General features: G+C 40.2%; 1 protein-coding gene across 6 annotated transcripts in view; it reads right to left on the reverse strand.

Annotated features, from left to right (window-relative positions):
• The window catches only part of RTCA (RNA 3'-terminal phosphate cyclase), a 29,210-nt gene extending 15,446 nt beyond the window's left edge, over positions 1-13,764 (reverse strand). The window contains exons 1-8 of one of the 6 annotated variants that reach the window (XM_081493204.1): positions 13,486-13,764; positions 13,291-13,391; positions 12,212-12,250; positions 11,455-11,598; positions 6,773-6,896; positions 3,766-3,824; positions 1,243-1,384; positions 759-883 (exon numbers count right to left, since the gene is read on the reverse strand). In XM_081493204.1, coding sequence (XP_081349330.1) covers positions 759-883; positions 1,243-1,384; positions 3,766-3,824; positions 6,773-6,896; positions 11,455-11,598; positions 12,212-12,250; positions 13,291-13,391; positions 13,486-13,530 — 779 coding nt within the window. In that variant the 5' untranslated portion in view covers positions 13,531-13,764. Of the gene's footprint in view, positions 1-758; positions 884-1,242; positions 1,385-3,765; positions 3,825-6,772; positions 6,897-11,454; positions 11,677-12,211; positions 12,251-13,290; positions 13,392-13,481 lie in introns of all 6 variants that reach the window. The other 5 variants (XM_081493203.1, XM_081493205.1, XM_081493208.1 and 2 more) reach the window with 5 other exon arrangements.
• Positions 13,765-15,467: the final 1,703 nt, after the last annotated feature.

Raw genomic sequence — 15,467 nt, forward strand, 5'->3', positions numbered from 1 at the left:
CAACATGATTAGCGTTCTCCATCTTCATCAGGGTATTAGTATCTTTCAGCACTTCTGACAAGAAGTCACACCAGATTCTGATTCACACACAGGTAAGGAATGGTTTTCCCAGAAATCATGTCATCAGCACTGAGTGAGACCATTGCAGAGGCATGCTACACTGATGATCTTAAATGGAAATGTCTTTCTACAGAGTTGTTTGGTTTTCTTTTATATCAATAGTTTTCAGGATAGTACTATATGCAGAAAATACATTTACTTTAAATTCCTTAATAGAAACTATGAAAAAGAGTTTAAAAGTTAAATATTCACAAAAGATAGTTTTATTCTTCAAAAATATTAAAGCACACTTAAATCAATAACTTCTAATGGGAAAATATACAATACTTCTTTTCTAAGTAGACTTTTGCTATATCTAATATTTACTTGTAAACTGAATTCACACTTGAGATACAGAAAAGCAACTGGAAATATTTTTCATAGGATAATCTTCAAAGGCTAACTTCTGATTAGCTTAAACATTTAAGCTCACTATATAAACTGAAAGGCTCTTATACTGTAGTAAAAAGTAAACCATCTTCAGAAAAAAATTCAGAATAAAATTATCATAATTCATCATACTATTGTTTTAGGTAGGAATGCTCTTAAAAAACATGCCTTAAAACTACAAATTTTAAAATGACAAACATTTAATTAAAATAGGATAACTATTTCAGGGTGCTCTCAACCAATATCCAGGAAAAAGTATCTTGTCTCACATTATTCCATTTCCATTGCCAAAAGCTTGGTCTTTAGGTTCCTGAACAGGCTGGATGTTAACATACAGATCCCTAATCTCCTTCCTGATGCATCTTACAGCTGCTGCCGCCATATCTTTTGCTACCTATTTTGGTAAGACAAAAAAATAGAATAAATTAATAATTATTTTGACAGTTGCTTTCAAGCCTTCAAAGACACAGAATTAATAATTTTTCAATGCATCATGTAAAAACTCAATTTTAAAGAGTAAAGTAAGCACAGAGTTTTAAGAAAAACTTTTAATGAAAAGATTTATTTAAAAATTCTCTCAATAATTTCAAAATTTAGATGATATAATACTTATCAAGACAAACACATACTTCTAAGATCATCTAGACAACTTTATTTTTTGATACCTTATTTTATTTTTAAAATTTTTATTGGAGTATAGTTGATTTGCAATGTTGTGTTACTTTTTACAGTAAAGTGAATCAGACAACTTACTTTAAATGGCAAAACACCAGCAACAAAAGCTCTTCCATATATCTTAGTCACACAGCCACGGTCAGTTAAATTTATGGGGCTCAGCTGTTTAACTGGCGACATTCGGACAATCACTTCGCCACCTCCCTTCGGGTAGTAGCCCCTGTGAAAAGTATGATAAATACATAAACTGACTGCGTGACAAAAAATAAAGCTCAATATTTACAATAAAATAACATGTGAGTAATACCAACTATATAATTCATGTTTTACATTTCTAGATAATGTTTTAGATTTGTGTTTTCCCATATGGTAGACTCAGAGTTTGTTGTTGTTGAGTTGCTAAGTCATGTCCAACTCTTTGTGACCCCATGGACTGTAGCCCACCAGGCTCCTTAGTATATGGGATTTCCCAGGCAAGAAAGACTCAAGTTCATGTGACTATTTAACCCATTATTGACCAGAGATATGTTAATCCATCTTTTGTTATCTGAACAGTATTGACCAGAGGCGTATCACTTCATTTTAGAGAGTGACACAATTAACATCACTGTGTGAAGCTGTTAAGAGCTTAAAATTGATGAAGGGTTCATTATACAACTTATGATGGTTGTTATCATTCACATTTTGCTCCATTAAGCTTTTGTTCCTACCCTATGTATATTATAAATGTAAAATTTTCGAAAATGACATATCACGAAATTTTGAGTGAAGAATTTTTTGGTAAATTTTACGCAGATACTTTCTCTGATTGTGCATGTGACATATACACTAGTGTCTCAGAAAAGGATAGTTCCTCAGAATATACTTCTGATTCAGACAATGTGAATATCAGACAAAAGCCAATAAATAATCTTAGTGATTCATTCTGATACAGAAAATGAAACTCATGGTGCTGGAGAATGCTCCTTTGCTTCTACAGAAGAGTGGATTGAAGACAACATTTCACAAAAACTAGAAGACTTAACAGGTGTGTCAGGTGTAACTACTGAATGTAACAGCCCACGAAATGTTAGTGAAATAACAAAATCAATTTTTGTCCAGCCAAAATAAAAATTGCCAGCCACAGGTGTTAGGTTTCTACAAAAAAACCCTGGTCAATAATGAGCTAAAATTATTTATTTATTTTCTTTGCCACACATCAAGGCTTGAGGGGATCTTAGTTCCTCATCCAGGACTGAACCTGTGCCCTCAGCAGTTAAAGTGCAGAGTCCTAACCACTGGACTGCCAGAAAATTCCCTGTTTAAATTTAATAAAATTTAAAACTCAGGTCTCCAGTCCAACTAGCCACATTTCAAGTGCTCAACAGTCATATGTAGCAAATGATGATCATCCTGGACAGACAGGGAACAATTCCCTCAGTGCAGAGAATTCTATTCAGGGACTTCTCTGGTGGCCCAATGGCTAAGACTCCGTGCTCTCAATGCAGGGGGCTGGGGTTCAGTCCTTGGACGGGGAACTAGATCCCACATGCCACACCTAAAAGATCTCGCATCCCACAACTAGGACCTGGGACAGCTAAATGAAGAAGAAAAAGGTTCTATTCAATTAGTGCTGTTTTAGAATAAAAGCTACTTAATGATAGCAGCTCGGTCTATTTTCTTCTTGCTATATTTCAGTGCCCTAAAACAATGTCTGGCACATTATAGGTGCTCAATCAATATATGATGAATATTTAGTAGCTGAACCATTAATAAAATTTTGACACATTATTTACTGTCTTTGTCCAGAAGATGCTAAGAACACACAGGTAAGAATGACAATACTCCTATCCACAAAGAACTCCCCATCTGGTAAGATGGGGCTTCATGTGTAACTAGAACACAGGACAGGCTGTAAAGAGGACTACAATAGAGGTGCAACTATGAATTCCAACTGAGGCACAATCACTGACAATTCACACGAGAAATGACAAGTTTCATTTTCAGGAGATACACAATTTCTATGTTTTAGAAGGGGAAGAAAAACATGAACAAAGTACATTTAGGGAATGGCAGCAATCATGTAGTTAGAAGACACGGTATGCTGAAAGGAGGGGAGGGGGAATATAGCTAGCAAGGTAAGCTGGAATAAGACTGAAAAACACTTAAATGCCACACCAAGAAATGTGGCCTTGTTATTCTGTGGCAGAAGGCAAGCCTTACAGAGAAATAACCTGAATGCCCAATGCGTCCCCTAGGAAAAGAATTCAGGTTGCCCTGCGGAAGAGAATCCTTTTGAGGATCCTGCAGTGCCCCACTCTAGTTGCCTGCCCACAGTGAGCATCCAGTCTGTGCTGGACATAGATAACTCCACACACGAAGGTGCCTCAGTGCAGCCATTCCCTCAAAAATATTCTGCCAAAAAACACACAGCAAACATAGTATGCAGCTGCTTTAAAGTACCCACACCCCTGCTGTTTATTGTTTTAAGCCACAAAATACTATTATTTCCTACAAAAAATGTATTAAGTGGATTACAGATAGACAGTTCTCCGGGATCTAACTTTTCCACTATTTTCAGCACAAGTAGTGGGTCAAAGGGTTAAGAAATAAGCACCTTACCTCATTTTAATGTCACAATTAAATGTGAAACCAAATTTTTCAACAATTGGCTTGAAAACCTGAAAAATCAGTTTATTGTTACCTTAAAAATCAGTATTTGCTGATTCAACAAGTATATTTAGTAAACAAATGTGCTCTGTACTGAGGTGATAATGAGGCACAGTAGATAAACAGTGATATAAAAATGTGTAGGCTAATTCCATTTTTTAAATAAAATAACTGACATGCAGCTAAAATTAAAAGGTTAACATTTAACTAATAAGGGCTGTGCAAGCCTATCTAATGAGGGAAAAAAAAAAACAGAACTCAGGATTCTTGATCCTTGCAGTTTTACTCCAGAAGCCATTTCCTAATCTTAATATAACATACCATAAGAAATCTGGGGTGCTGAAAAGCATTCCATTCTGTTCTCTCATTTTTTTTATACAGTTGAAATTTCACTGCATATACAATGTTTTATCCTTTTTCCCTCATTTAACATTATAAATAAAAGCATTTCCCAACATCATAAAATATTTCTCCTAAAAAACATCTGAATGATTACATGGCAATCTAGCATAATTTATCTAACCATTCTCTAAGTTTTCATTATTGTATAACTATATATAACAATAATTATAGTATATAGCACCCTGCTCTAATACCTTTAACATTATCTTTTGCTGCATTTTATAATATTTAATTAGGGTCATTTCCTTGAAGTGGAATTACTAGGTGAATAGAGATTAATTTTCATTATATATCCCATCAAACTGAATTTTAAAAGACTATAACATCTATTAAAATGGAAAAAAAAAATTAACCAAAAGCTGAGAATATCAAGTGCTGGGAAGGATGAAGAGCTAAAACTCCCTTACAGTGTTGGTGAAAATGCAAAACAATGCAGCCACCTTGGATGCCAAAACAATTTGGCAGTTTCTGATAAAGTCAGAGAAAAACAAAAACTGATGTCCAGACAAGAAATCTGTATGTGTTTACAGTGACTTTACTCTTAACTGCAAAAAACTGGAAATAGTCCAAATGTCCTTCAACTGATGCATAGATAAACAAACATCCATATAATAGAACACTACTTAGCTTTTACTGCTGATACAAGCATCATGGGTAACTCTCAGATGTATTTTTTAATTTATTTTATTGAAGTAGAGCTGATTTATAATGCTGTGTTAATTCCTATTATACAGCAGTGATTCAGTTATATGTATATATACTTATGCATTCTTTTTCATATTCTTTTCCACTATGGTGTATCACAGGATATTAAATATAGTTTCCCGTGGTATACAGTAAAATCTTGTTGTTTATCCATTCTACATGTAACAATTAGCACCTGCTAATCCCAAGCTCCCAATCCATCCCTCATCCACTCTCCTCCCCCTAAACAGATGCTATTATAACTGAAAAAAAAAAAGACTCAAAAGACTATATATACAGTATTATTACTTTATATGACGCTGAAAAAAGGCAGAACTATGAGACAACAGATCACTGATTGCCAGGGCCAGAGGGGGTGGGATTGACTAGAAAGAGGGATAAGGGAATTTTTTTACAGTAATTCTCTATCATGATTGTGGTGGCAGGTTCACAACCATACATCAGAAATCAAAGAACCTCACACTAAGAATGGTGAGTTCTAGTATAAATAACTACACCTTGATAAACCTAGGGGAAAACGATGATACCACCTTTCCCTCCCACAAGTTATATAAGCATGCCAATATTGAATTTTACTTTCTAAAAACTCATAATAAAAATATGGTAGTTATTTTTTAAATTTTATTTTATTGTGGTAAGAACATTTAATCTGAGATCTTACCCTCTCAACACATTTTTAAGAGTACAACATAATACTGTTGACAAAACTTACAATGTGGACAACAGACCTCTAAAGCGTATTCATCTTAACTGAAAATTTATCCATGTTGATTATTAACTCCCCAGTCTCCCTCTTCCACTAGTAACCATTCCATCCTTTGACTCCATAACTAACTTCTTTTGATATCTTATATAAGTGGAATCATGTCAGTACTGTCTTTATCTGACTGGCTCATTTCACAGAGCACAACATCCTCAAGGGTCCACTGTGCTGTCACATAATCTAGAATTTCTTTTTTAATGCTAAATAGTCATCCATTGTACATATATAACACATTTTTTTTTTAGTTCTAATAATATTTTATTTACAAGGACAAGTAGTGGGCCAGATAGACAGATAAATAGGGATAAAGCTATATACATGGATATATGAAAATAGTAAATGTATAGATAGAAAATCTGTTGAAGAAAATTTAAAGAAATAAACTATTAACAGTGGCTACTACCTTCTGAGACTATCTTACAGTGTGCATAAACTACTTCTTTAAATAAATTTTTCTAATATATTTTCTGTATACCTCATTTTTTATATTCTTTCATCCATCAATGGACATTTAAGTTGTTTCCACATCTTGACTTTTATGAATAGTGTTGCAATGAACACGGGAATGCTACTATCTCTTGGAGATCCTGATTTCAACTCTTTTGGATAATACCTAGTGGGATTGGTGGATTATATGGTAGTTTTCTTTTTAATTTTTTGAGCAACCTCCATGCTATTTTCCATGATGGCTGCACCACTTTGTATTCCCATCAACAGTGTGCAAAGGTTCCAATTTCTTCATATCCTCACCAATCCTATCAAACATAGCATTTAATTCTTATTTTGAGTTTTTCTTCCAAATCATAATCCCTGTATTCAGAAAATAACTTATATGATAAGTAATATATGGTATATACATTATAAATAATCTAACATACATGAGGTTTTTAAAGAATTCACTATGAGCACTGTTCTAAGATACAACACACAATCTGAAATAATTATCCTCTCCCACAATAGAACCACATCCCATTAAGAAATAAAGAGGTATGTACACAAAACCACTCAGGATGTATTTAAACAGAGAACAGAGTTTGAGAAGACTGTATGAGATCCTCTTAGTTGGTCAGTAGCAACAAAAGCTCTTACCATGGCTGTGTAATCAATCTGTGGTGCCATTTCAGCATTAGTCCCACCTTTCAAACGGAGTTCTGATGGACAAGCAGCAAAGAGAACACAGGGCATTGAGACCTGCATCAAGAGGCATACACTCCTAAGGAGAAGGCAGAACAGGCTTAGCTGTGTTTTCATTTTAAAGACTCAAGAAAGAGACATTACTACGTATCACCATAAGGTGAAACACAGACAACTGACATGCCCTCAACTTTAAAGTTAAAAAACACTCCCACTGACTGAATGATAACATCCTAAATCTTACAGAAAGCTTGGTATTTCACAATAGAAGGAACTGGCCTTAAATAATAAGCAAATCTGGGTTTGACTCCAATACTAAATACATTAGCTATATGACCTTTGTTGTTGTTCAGTCACAAAGACATGCCCGACTCTTTTGTGACTCCATGGACTATTAGCCCACCAGGTTCTTCTGTCCATGGGATTTCCCAGGCAAGACTACTGAACGGGTTGCCAGTTCCTTCTCCCAGGGATCTTTCCCTCCCAGGGACTGATCCTGCGTCTCCTGCACTGCAGGTGGATTCTTTACCACTGAGCCACTAGGGAAGCCCACTGTGTGATCGTAGGTTAAGTTCTAATACTTTTGTTTATATTACAAAGAAGTTAAAAAGAATTCAAAATAAAAGCATCTTTACAATGTTTTTATAAAAGCATTCTTAAAAGTAACACTTCGTGAAATTGCATTCAAAACTGTCAAGGTCTGCAAATATTCTAATGAGTGTACCTGAGTCTCCACCATGCACAAGGCATCATTCCATATGTTGAGATAGAGTTCCTACCACCATGGCATTTGTGATAAGACAGAGTAATATTTTACAAGGACCGATAGCCAAATATTTCACATCGAACAAAGTTTTCGGGAGATAATCCTTGCTACAACTCAAATCTGTCTGGTTCTTAAAAGTGAAGTGAAAGTCACTCCGTCATGTCTGACTCTTTGGACTGTAGCCCACCAGGCTCTTCTGTCCATGAAATTCTCCAGGCAAGAATATTGGAGTGGTTTGCCATTTCCTCCTCCAGGGGATCTTCCCGACCCAAGGATCGAACCTGGGTCTCCCACATAGTAGGCAGACTCCTTACCTACTGAGCCACCAGGGTAGCTACTGTTTGGTCCTTAGAGTCAAATAATGTGAGAAATCACAAGAAATAATTACAGAATATGTAGCATTTTATGAAATAAAATGGTCATATTTCCTAAAAAAGCTGTCACCTCCCTTCTCCAAAGTCAGGAGAAAACAATCCTATTAATACACAGACTGCATAGTTTGAAAGGAATGCCAACACAGTCTCTACATACCAAAAGATAGCCTTTATTTAACTGCTCTATGGGAAATGATGCATGGGTACTGAATTATACAGTCTCTGTCACTGATACTGTATTTTATTAATTTAGTAAATACTTAACACTGTGTAATGTTAGGCACTGTAAGAGAAACTGCATACAATATAATCCCTCTTCTTAGGAGTTAAGCCTAGGGGCAAGTGGAAAAGACTTAGAAACATTTAGTTTACCATAAACCATAGGTTTACAACTGCTGAACTTCTGTTTATACCCTCTGAGAAATCCAATACAGTTAAAAGTGTTTCTCTTCCACCCAGTAAAATCAGAGTCTAAGAAGAGTAAAGAAAACCTTAATTTTAAAAAAGTATGGAATTGTAAGGGATTCCCAGGTGGCTCAGTGGTAAGGAATCTGCCTGCCAATGCAGCAAACACAGGTTTAATCTCTAGGTAGGGAAGATCCTCTGGAGGAGGAAATGGCAAACCACTCCAGTATTCTTGCCTGGAGCATCCCATGGACAGAGGAGCCTGGTGGGCTACAGTTCACAGGTTTGCAAAGAGTTGGACACGACTGAGTGACTAAGCACACATACATAAGGAAATGCAAAGACAAAGGTAGACATTTGAGAAAACACAGTACTATAACCACAATTAGGGATGAAAATGCTATAATTCACTTAAGTAAGATGTGTTTTGTTGCTAGGAATACGCTTATTTTAGTATATTGAATGGAACTGGATTATCAACTTTAAACTCATTTCTCATACATTCTAGTGGATTAGAGGCCAGAAAGTCTAGATTCTAATTCAAGTTCTGACCCTGACTCTATGACCTCTGGGTCTTCGTTTTCTCATTCGCAAAGTAAAGAAAGGGTTGGAACACATGGTTTCTATCTTCTTTCCTACAGCTTCAAAATTCTATGCTTCTCTGTTAGTAACTATAATTTTCCGCTCTTTTGGAATGCCCAAAATAAGAAAGATACTGCAGTTCAGTTCAGTTACTCAGTCGTGTCCAAATGGTTGCAACCCCATGGACTGCAGCTCGCCAGGCCTCCCTGTCCATCACCAACTCTTGGAATTTACCCAAACTCATGTCCATTAAGTCGATGATGCCATCCAAGCATCTCATCCTCTGTCATCCCCTTCTCCTCCTGCCTTCAATCTTTCCCAGCATCAGGGTCTTTTCAAATGAGTCAGTTCTTCACATCAGGTGGGCAAACTATTGGAGTTTCAGCTTCAGCATCAATTCTTCCAATGAACACTCAGGACTGATCTCCTTTAGGATGGACTGGTTGGATTTCTTTGCAGTCCAAGGGACTCTCAAGAGTCTTGTCCAACACCACAGTTCAAAACCATCAATTCTTTGGTGCTCAGCTTTCTTTATAGTCCAACGCTCACATCCATACATGCTGCTGCTGCTGCTGCTAAGTCGCTTCAGTCATGTCCGACTCCGTGCGACCCCACAGACGGCAGCCCACCAGGCTCCACCATCCCTGGGATTCTCCAGGCAAGAACACTGGAGTGGGTTGCCATTTCCTTCTCCAGTGCATGAAAAGGAAAAGTGAAAGCGAAGTCGCTCAGTCGCGTCCGACTCTCCGCGACCCCATGGACTGTAGCCTACCAGGCTCCTCCGTCCATGGGATTCTCCAGGCAAGAGCACTGGAGTGGGGCGGCACTGCCCTCTCCCATCCATACATGACTACTGGAAAAATCACAGCTTTGATTAGATGGACCTTTGTTGGCAAAGTAATGTCTCTGCTTTTTAATATGCTGTCTAGGTTGGTCACAACCTTCCTGCCAAGGAGTAAGTGTCTTTTAATTTCATGGCTGCAGTCACCATCTGCAGTGATTTTGGAGCCCCCCAAAATAAAGATACTTCAAAATGCTTTAATCCCCTTAAGAAAGTTATCATTTGGCAAACTTCACCTGAGGCCTACAAGAGGCCTTTTTTAACATAAATCTATTCACATCATAACTGAAATTTCAACTGTCACTAAATAGTTCCTTAAGCTAAAAAAATAATAATCTATCGAAACAGTCATTTCTGAAACAAACTGGCATCATGTTTACAATACTATTCCTTATTTTATCAAATTTCCTAGTAAATGTATAAGATTTTGGTAAAAAGATGCTGCTTACAATAGCCATCAGCCAATAACACAGAAAACACAAAAACTGCTCTCCATGTTTTATCAATAAAAGGAGAGATTCTTGGAAAAGGATAAAGGCTCAACTTAATTGTTCAATATCTATTTTTCAATGAGGATAAAAAGATCATATACAAAAATTTCTATATATAGTTGCATAAGTCTCTATTAAAAGAGGACAAAAATACCTAGACTAAAAGTAAAATATGGTTCATAATTAACTGCAAGCCAAGAACTAAATAGACTACATCACAAAGACTACTTATCACTACAAAGCACGAAATGACAGCTACTTTCAGATATTCATTTTTTAAATAGTAAAAACTAAACAAACAAATATGCTATACTATACATGAAAGAAGATGTATAGATGAGGAAACAGTGACAGACTTTTTTCTTGGGCTCCAAAATCACTGTGGATGGTTGATGGCAGCCATAAAATTGAAAGTTGCTTGCTCCTTGGAAGAAAAGCTATGCCCAACCTATACAGCACATTAAAAGGCAGAGACATCCCTTTCCCAACAATGGTCTGTATAGTCAAAGCTATCATTTTTCTAGTAGTCATGTATGGACATGAGAGTTGGACTATAAGGAAAGCTGAGCGCCAAAGAATTGATACTTTTGACCTGTGGTGTTGGAGAAGACTCTTGAGAGTCCCTTTCGACTGCAAGGAGATCAAACCAGTCAATCCTAAAGGAAATCAGTCCTGAATATTCATTGGAAGGACTAATGCTGAAGCTGAAGCTCCAATATTTTGGCCACATGATGTGAAGAACTGACTCACTGGAAAAGCCCTGATGCTGGGAAAGATTGAAGGCAGGAGAAGGGGATGACAGAGGATGAGATGGTTGGATGGCATCACCAACTCGATGGACATGAGTTTGAGTAAACTCCAGGAGTTGGTGATGGACAGGGAAGCCTGGAGTGCTGCAGTCTACAGGGTTGCAAAGAGTCGGACACGACTGAGCGACTGAACTGATACATGAGAGAAAATTCTGGATAGGTACAGATAGCTACAATAAATAAGCAATTACGTATTTGAAACTTTACACAGGATCTCTAACTCTGAAATGTATTTTATGTCCATTTTAAAAGTGAGGAAACCAAGCTTCAAAGAGGTTAAGCAACTTGTCCAGGAAGTGGTAGTACCTATATCTGCATCCAGGTCTAATTTGAAAACCCACAGTTAAATGGAATGTAAGTGACACATACCCTGCTGTCTTGGTATCTGCTGTGTGGACTCCACCTTTGATCTTCTCTGGTGTAAACGTTATTTCTGTTGAGCCGATTTCTGCCCCCTCCAGCTGCCCATCACACAAATCTCGAATCATTTCCAGTCCAGATAAATGTTGAGGCCTTCAGGTCATAATACTGCATCAAAACGTGTGCATTCAGACTGCCTATATCCCCACACTTTATGACACATTTATAAAACTGCAATGGCAAGAAAACAGCAAGGTCTACCCACAGTAAGTGCCAGAGTTTCCTTCTGGCTTTTTAGGCACCTGGACTACATGCTGGTAGGTATCTTTTTAAGGGTTCCTTCCACACGTCACTGTAACTATAAACACATATGCTGATAATATTGTTGCAAATTAGAAGCATGCAAAAGAGGAAAACTAATAAAACCACCCAAGTGCCATCAGTCTCACTTGCACTTCACTGAGTAATCTATGTACCTGTTATGGGTTGAACTGTGTTCCTCTAAATTTCATATGCTGAAGTACCTCACAATGTGACTGTATTTAGAAATAGGGCCTTTAAAGAGCTGATTAAAAGAGGCAGTCAGAGTGAGCCCCAGCCCATTCTCACTGGTGTCCTTACAAAAAGAGAAGATTAAGATACACCAGGGGGGCATATGTATGGAGGCTTGAGCACGGGGAAGAGGCGGCAAGAGGCTGATTATACTCAAGTCAAGGAGAGAGGCCTGGAACAGAATCTTCCCTTATGTCCCTCAGAGAAGACCAACCCTACCAGCACCGTCATCTTGGACTTCCAGCCTCCAAAATTGCAAAAATCAATTTTCGGTTGTTTAGGCCACATAGTCTGTGGTATTTTGTTATTGCAGCCCTAGCAAACTAATAAAGTACCTAACACAGCCTTAATGAATTAATTTCCCTATTGATGAAACGGGTTACTGCAAACTACTGCCATGACAGAGAACTACTGTTCACACATATCAGTAATCGCCTTTTAATAATTTCAACATGGAGTCTGGATAAAAAACTAAGAGACAGTTGATCCATTAGAATGAAATATATACAAAGTACAAGTAGAAAGGAATCAGTCTGGCTTCACCATGACTTGAACTAGTGGTATGCCTAGCTTCCAGACGACAGATGAAATACGGTCAACTGTCAACATTTTCCCCTCTTCACAACCAATAATCCTGGTCCTATCCACAGCTTCACAGAGGTCGGAATGACGGCATCTCAGGCTCTCTATGAGACTAAAACGTGTGAACGCAGAAAAAGGCCCGGTTTAAAATAGTGGATTTTTTGTTTGGCCCCAGAGGCTGTTCTGCCCTGATCTACCTTGCCCGCTGGTACGAGCTTTCCGAGTACTTGTAATGACCGATGAGGTGGTAAACAGTTTAAAATATAACTCATCAGGAAACGAGACAACTTTAGCTAAACAGAGAAAACAGGGACCTATTTCTTTGAGGCTTTCAAAAGCACCCAAGCCCTGTTACCGAGGCCACAGCACCATCCCCGGGCCGCAGAGTCGTCAATCCTAGGGCGGGGATCTTGGCATCACCATCAGCTCCACGTCCTGCCCGCCTGCCCCCCAACAATGGCCTGTTCCCCGCCCCCCACCCTCCACTCTCAGGGCCTATCTCTTCCTCTCCCCTAGTCCCCGGCCCGGCGCACCACTCCCTCAACCCTCCAGCCCCTCGGCCTAGTCCCTCCTCTCCCCTAGTCCCTAGCCTGGCGCCAGCCCCTCACCCTCCAGTCCCACGGACTGTCCCTTCCTCTCCCCCAGTCCCCAGCCCAGCGCACCCACCCACCCTCTAGTCCCACGACCAGACTCCCCGGCGCCCCGACTTACCTGAGGCCCGGCGTGCTGCGGCCGGCTCGGATCTTCTGCACCCGCAAAGGGAGGCCCAGCAGACAGCTCAGGGCCGTAGATACCCTCAGGATCTGCCCTCCCTGGTGCCGAGAGAGGAGAGAGATTAGACTCGCAAGCTCTCCGCCGCAGCCCGTGCGGCAGCCGCACCCGCCAGGCCTCATGCTCGGCACTCACCCCTTCCATGATGCCGCCGTCCACCTCCACCCGCGGCCCCGCCATGGGGAGCGTGCTGGGGCCCTGCCCCCTGCGACGTAGCCTCGGCCCGAACGGGAGAAAGAGGATACGCGGACTCCTGCCCCACAGCTTCGGAGCCTGAGTCCTCGCTTCCCGCTCGGGGCCGCCGGGCTCCGCGGAAAAGCAGAGGACTCGCCGGCTCGGGGAACGCCCAACTCCGCAGACACGAAGCCGGACGCACAGCGCCCAGAAGCCGTGTTCTTCGGGCCCACAGCCAGTGCGCGTGCGCGCCGCGCGCCGCTTAAAGAGGCGGCGCCCAGAAAATTGCGACAAATCGGGAGCTCTCTCGCAGAAGGGGTGGTGGCCGGGGAGGTGCCCTGGAGCATCTTAGAAAATCTGTCCCTAGACAGATTTGCACCTTGAACACAGCAAAACGCGAAGATTACAGAAAGCTTCCCTTTCATCTCTAGTCGTATCCTCCAGTTGTCTCGCAGGCTTGTGCAAATATCTGTGTGTATCACTGTTTTCTCGGGGATCCTGCCGTACCAAAACTGGAAACTCTTAAAACTGAAGAGTAGGAAAGGTCTCTGCGGTGCACTGACCACCTTCTCTCTGGTTGGGTTTGCCTTCTCTGCAGCCTGGCCCTTGAAATGTGTTTCCCTGGCGCACTGATGACACCCATGAGCCTCTTGTTCTTCACCGGTGTTTTGTTTCTGTGTGCGCGCGTGTGTAGAATATTATCATCTTTTTTCTCCTGTGAGACACCAATTCTTTGGGGATGAGTGGAAAAGGACAGAATCAGAATCAGCGGTATAATTCTCAAAAAGCCAAAGTTAACGCCACTTTGTCGGAGAAAGAGTCCAAGCTCATGGCGGCAATGAACAGTGCAACTAACGTAATTCACCTCCGACTAGGACAGAGAGGACAACCAGCTTCTTGATTCCGCTTGTGGTTCAATTCCTACATTAATTGAGTACCAAAGCATGTGCAGGACTTCCCTGGTGGCTCAGACGGTAAAGCATCTGCCTACAGTGTGGGAGACCTGGGTTCAATCCCTGGGTCGGGAAGATCGCCCGGGGAAGGCAACGGCAATCCACTCCAGTACTCTTGCCTGGAAAATCCCAAGGACGGAGGAGCCTGGTAGGCTACAGTCCATGGGGTCGCAAAGAGTCAGACACAACTGAGCGACTTCACTCACTCTCACGTGCAAGCCTTTGTATGTAAGCAAAGGAGAGTAAGGTATTCTCTGTCCGAAGATATTGGAAGTATATAGGAGAGACTGAGAAGTAAGCAATTATGATGTCAATCTTCCTAATGATAAAAATATACTGTACTTATCTTACAGTTAATGAAGGAGCAGCAATTAGAATATGATAAATCATACAGATAAACAGCCAACATATATTGAGCACTTGGCAGCTGCATGCATGCACAAAAGGAGCAAGTGTCTTTTAATTTCATGGCTGCAGTCACCATCTGCAGTGATTTTGGACCCCCCCAAAATAAAGTCGCTTGGTCCTTGGAAGACAAGCTATGATCAACCTAGACAGCATATTAAAAAGCAGAGACATTACTTTTCCAACAAAGGTCCATCTAGTCAAAGCTATGGTTTTTCCAGTAGTCATGTATGGATGTGAGAGTTAGACCGTAAAGAAAGCTAAGCACCGAAGAATTGATGCTTTTGAACTGCGGTGTTGGACAAGACTCTTGAGAGTCCCTTGGACTGCAAGGAGGTCCAACCAGTCCATCCTAAAGGAAATAAGTCCGGAATATTCATTGGAAGGACTGATGCTGAAGCTGAAACTCCAGTACTTTGGCCACCTTATAGGAAGTATGGTTGGATGGCATCACCGACAGGATGGACATGAGTTTGAGCAAGCTCCTGGAGTTGGTGATGGACAGGGAAGCCTGGCGTGCTGCAGTCCATGGGGTTGCAAAGAGTCGGACACGAGTGAGCTACTGAACTGAACTGAAGAATAAAG

This window comes from Giraffa tippelskirchi, chromosome 5, assembly GCF_054371585.1.
Source record: "Giraffa tippelskirchi isolate mGirTip1 chromosome 5, T2T-mGirTip1v1.2.pri, whole genome shotgun sequence".
Taxonomy (NCBI): Eukaryota; Metazoa; Chordata; class Mammalia; order Artiodactyla; family Giraffidae; genus Giraffa; species Giraffa tippelskirchi.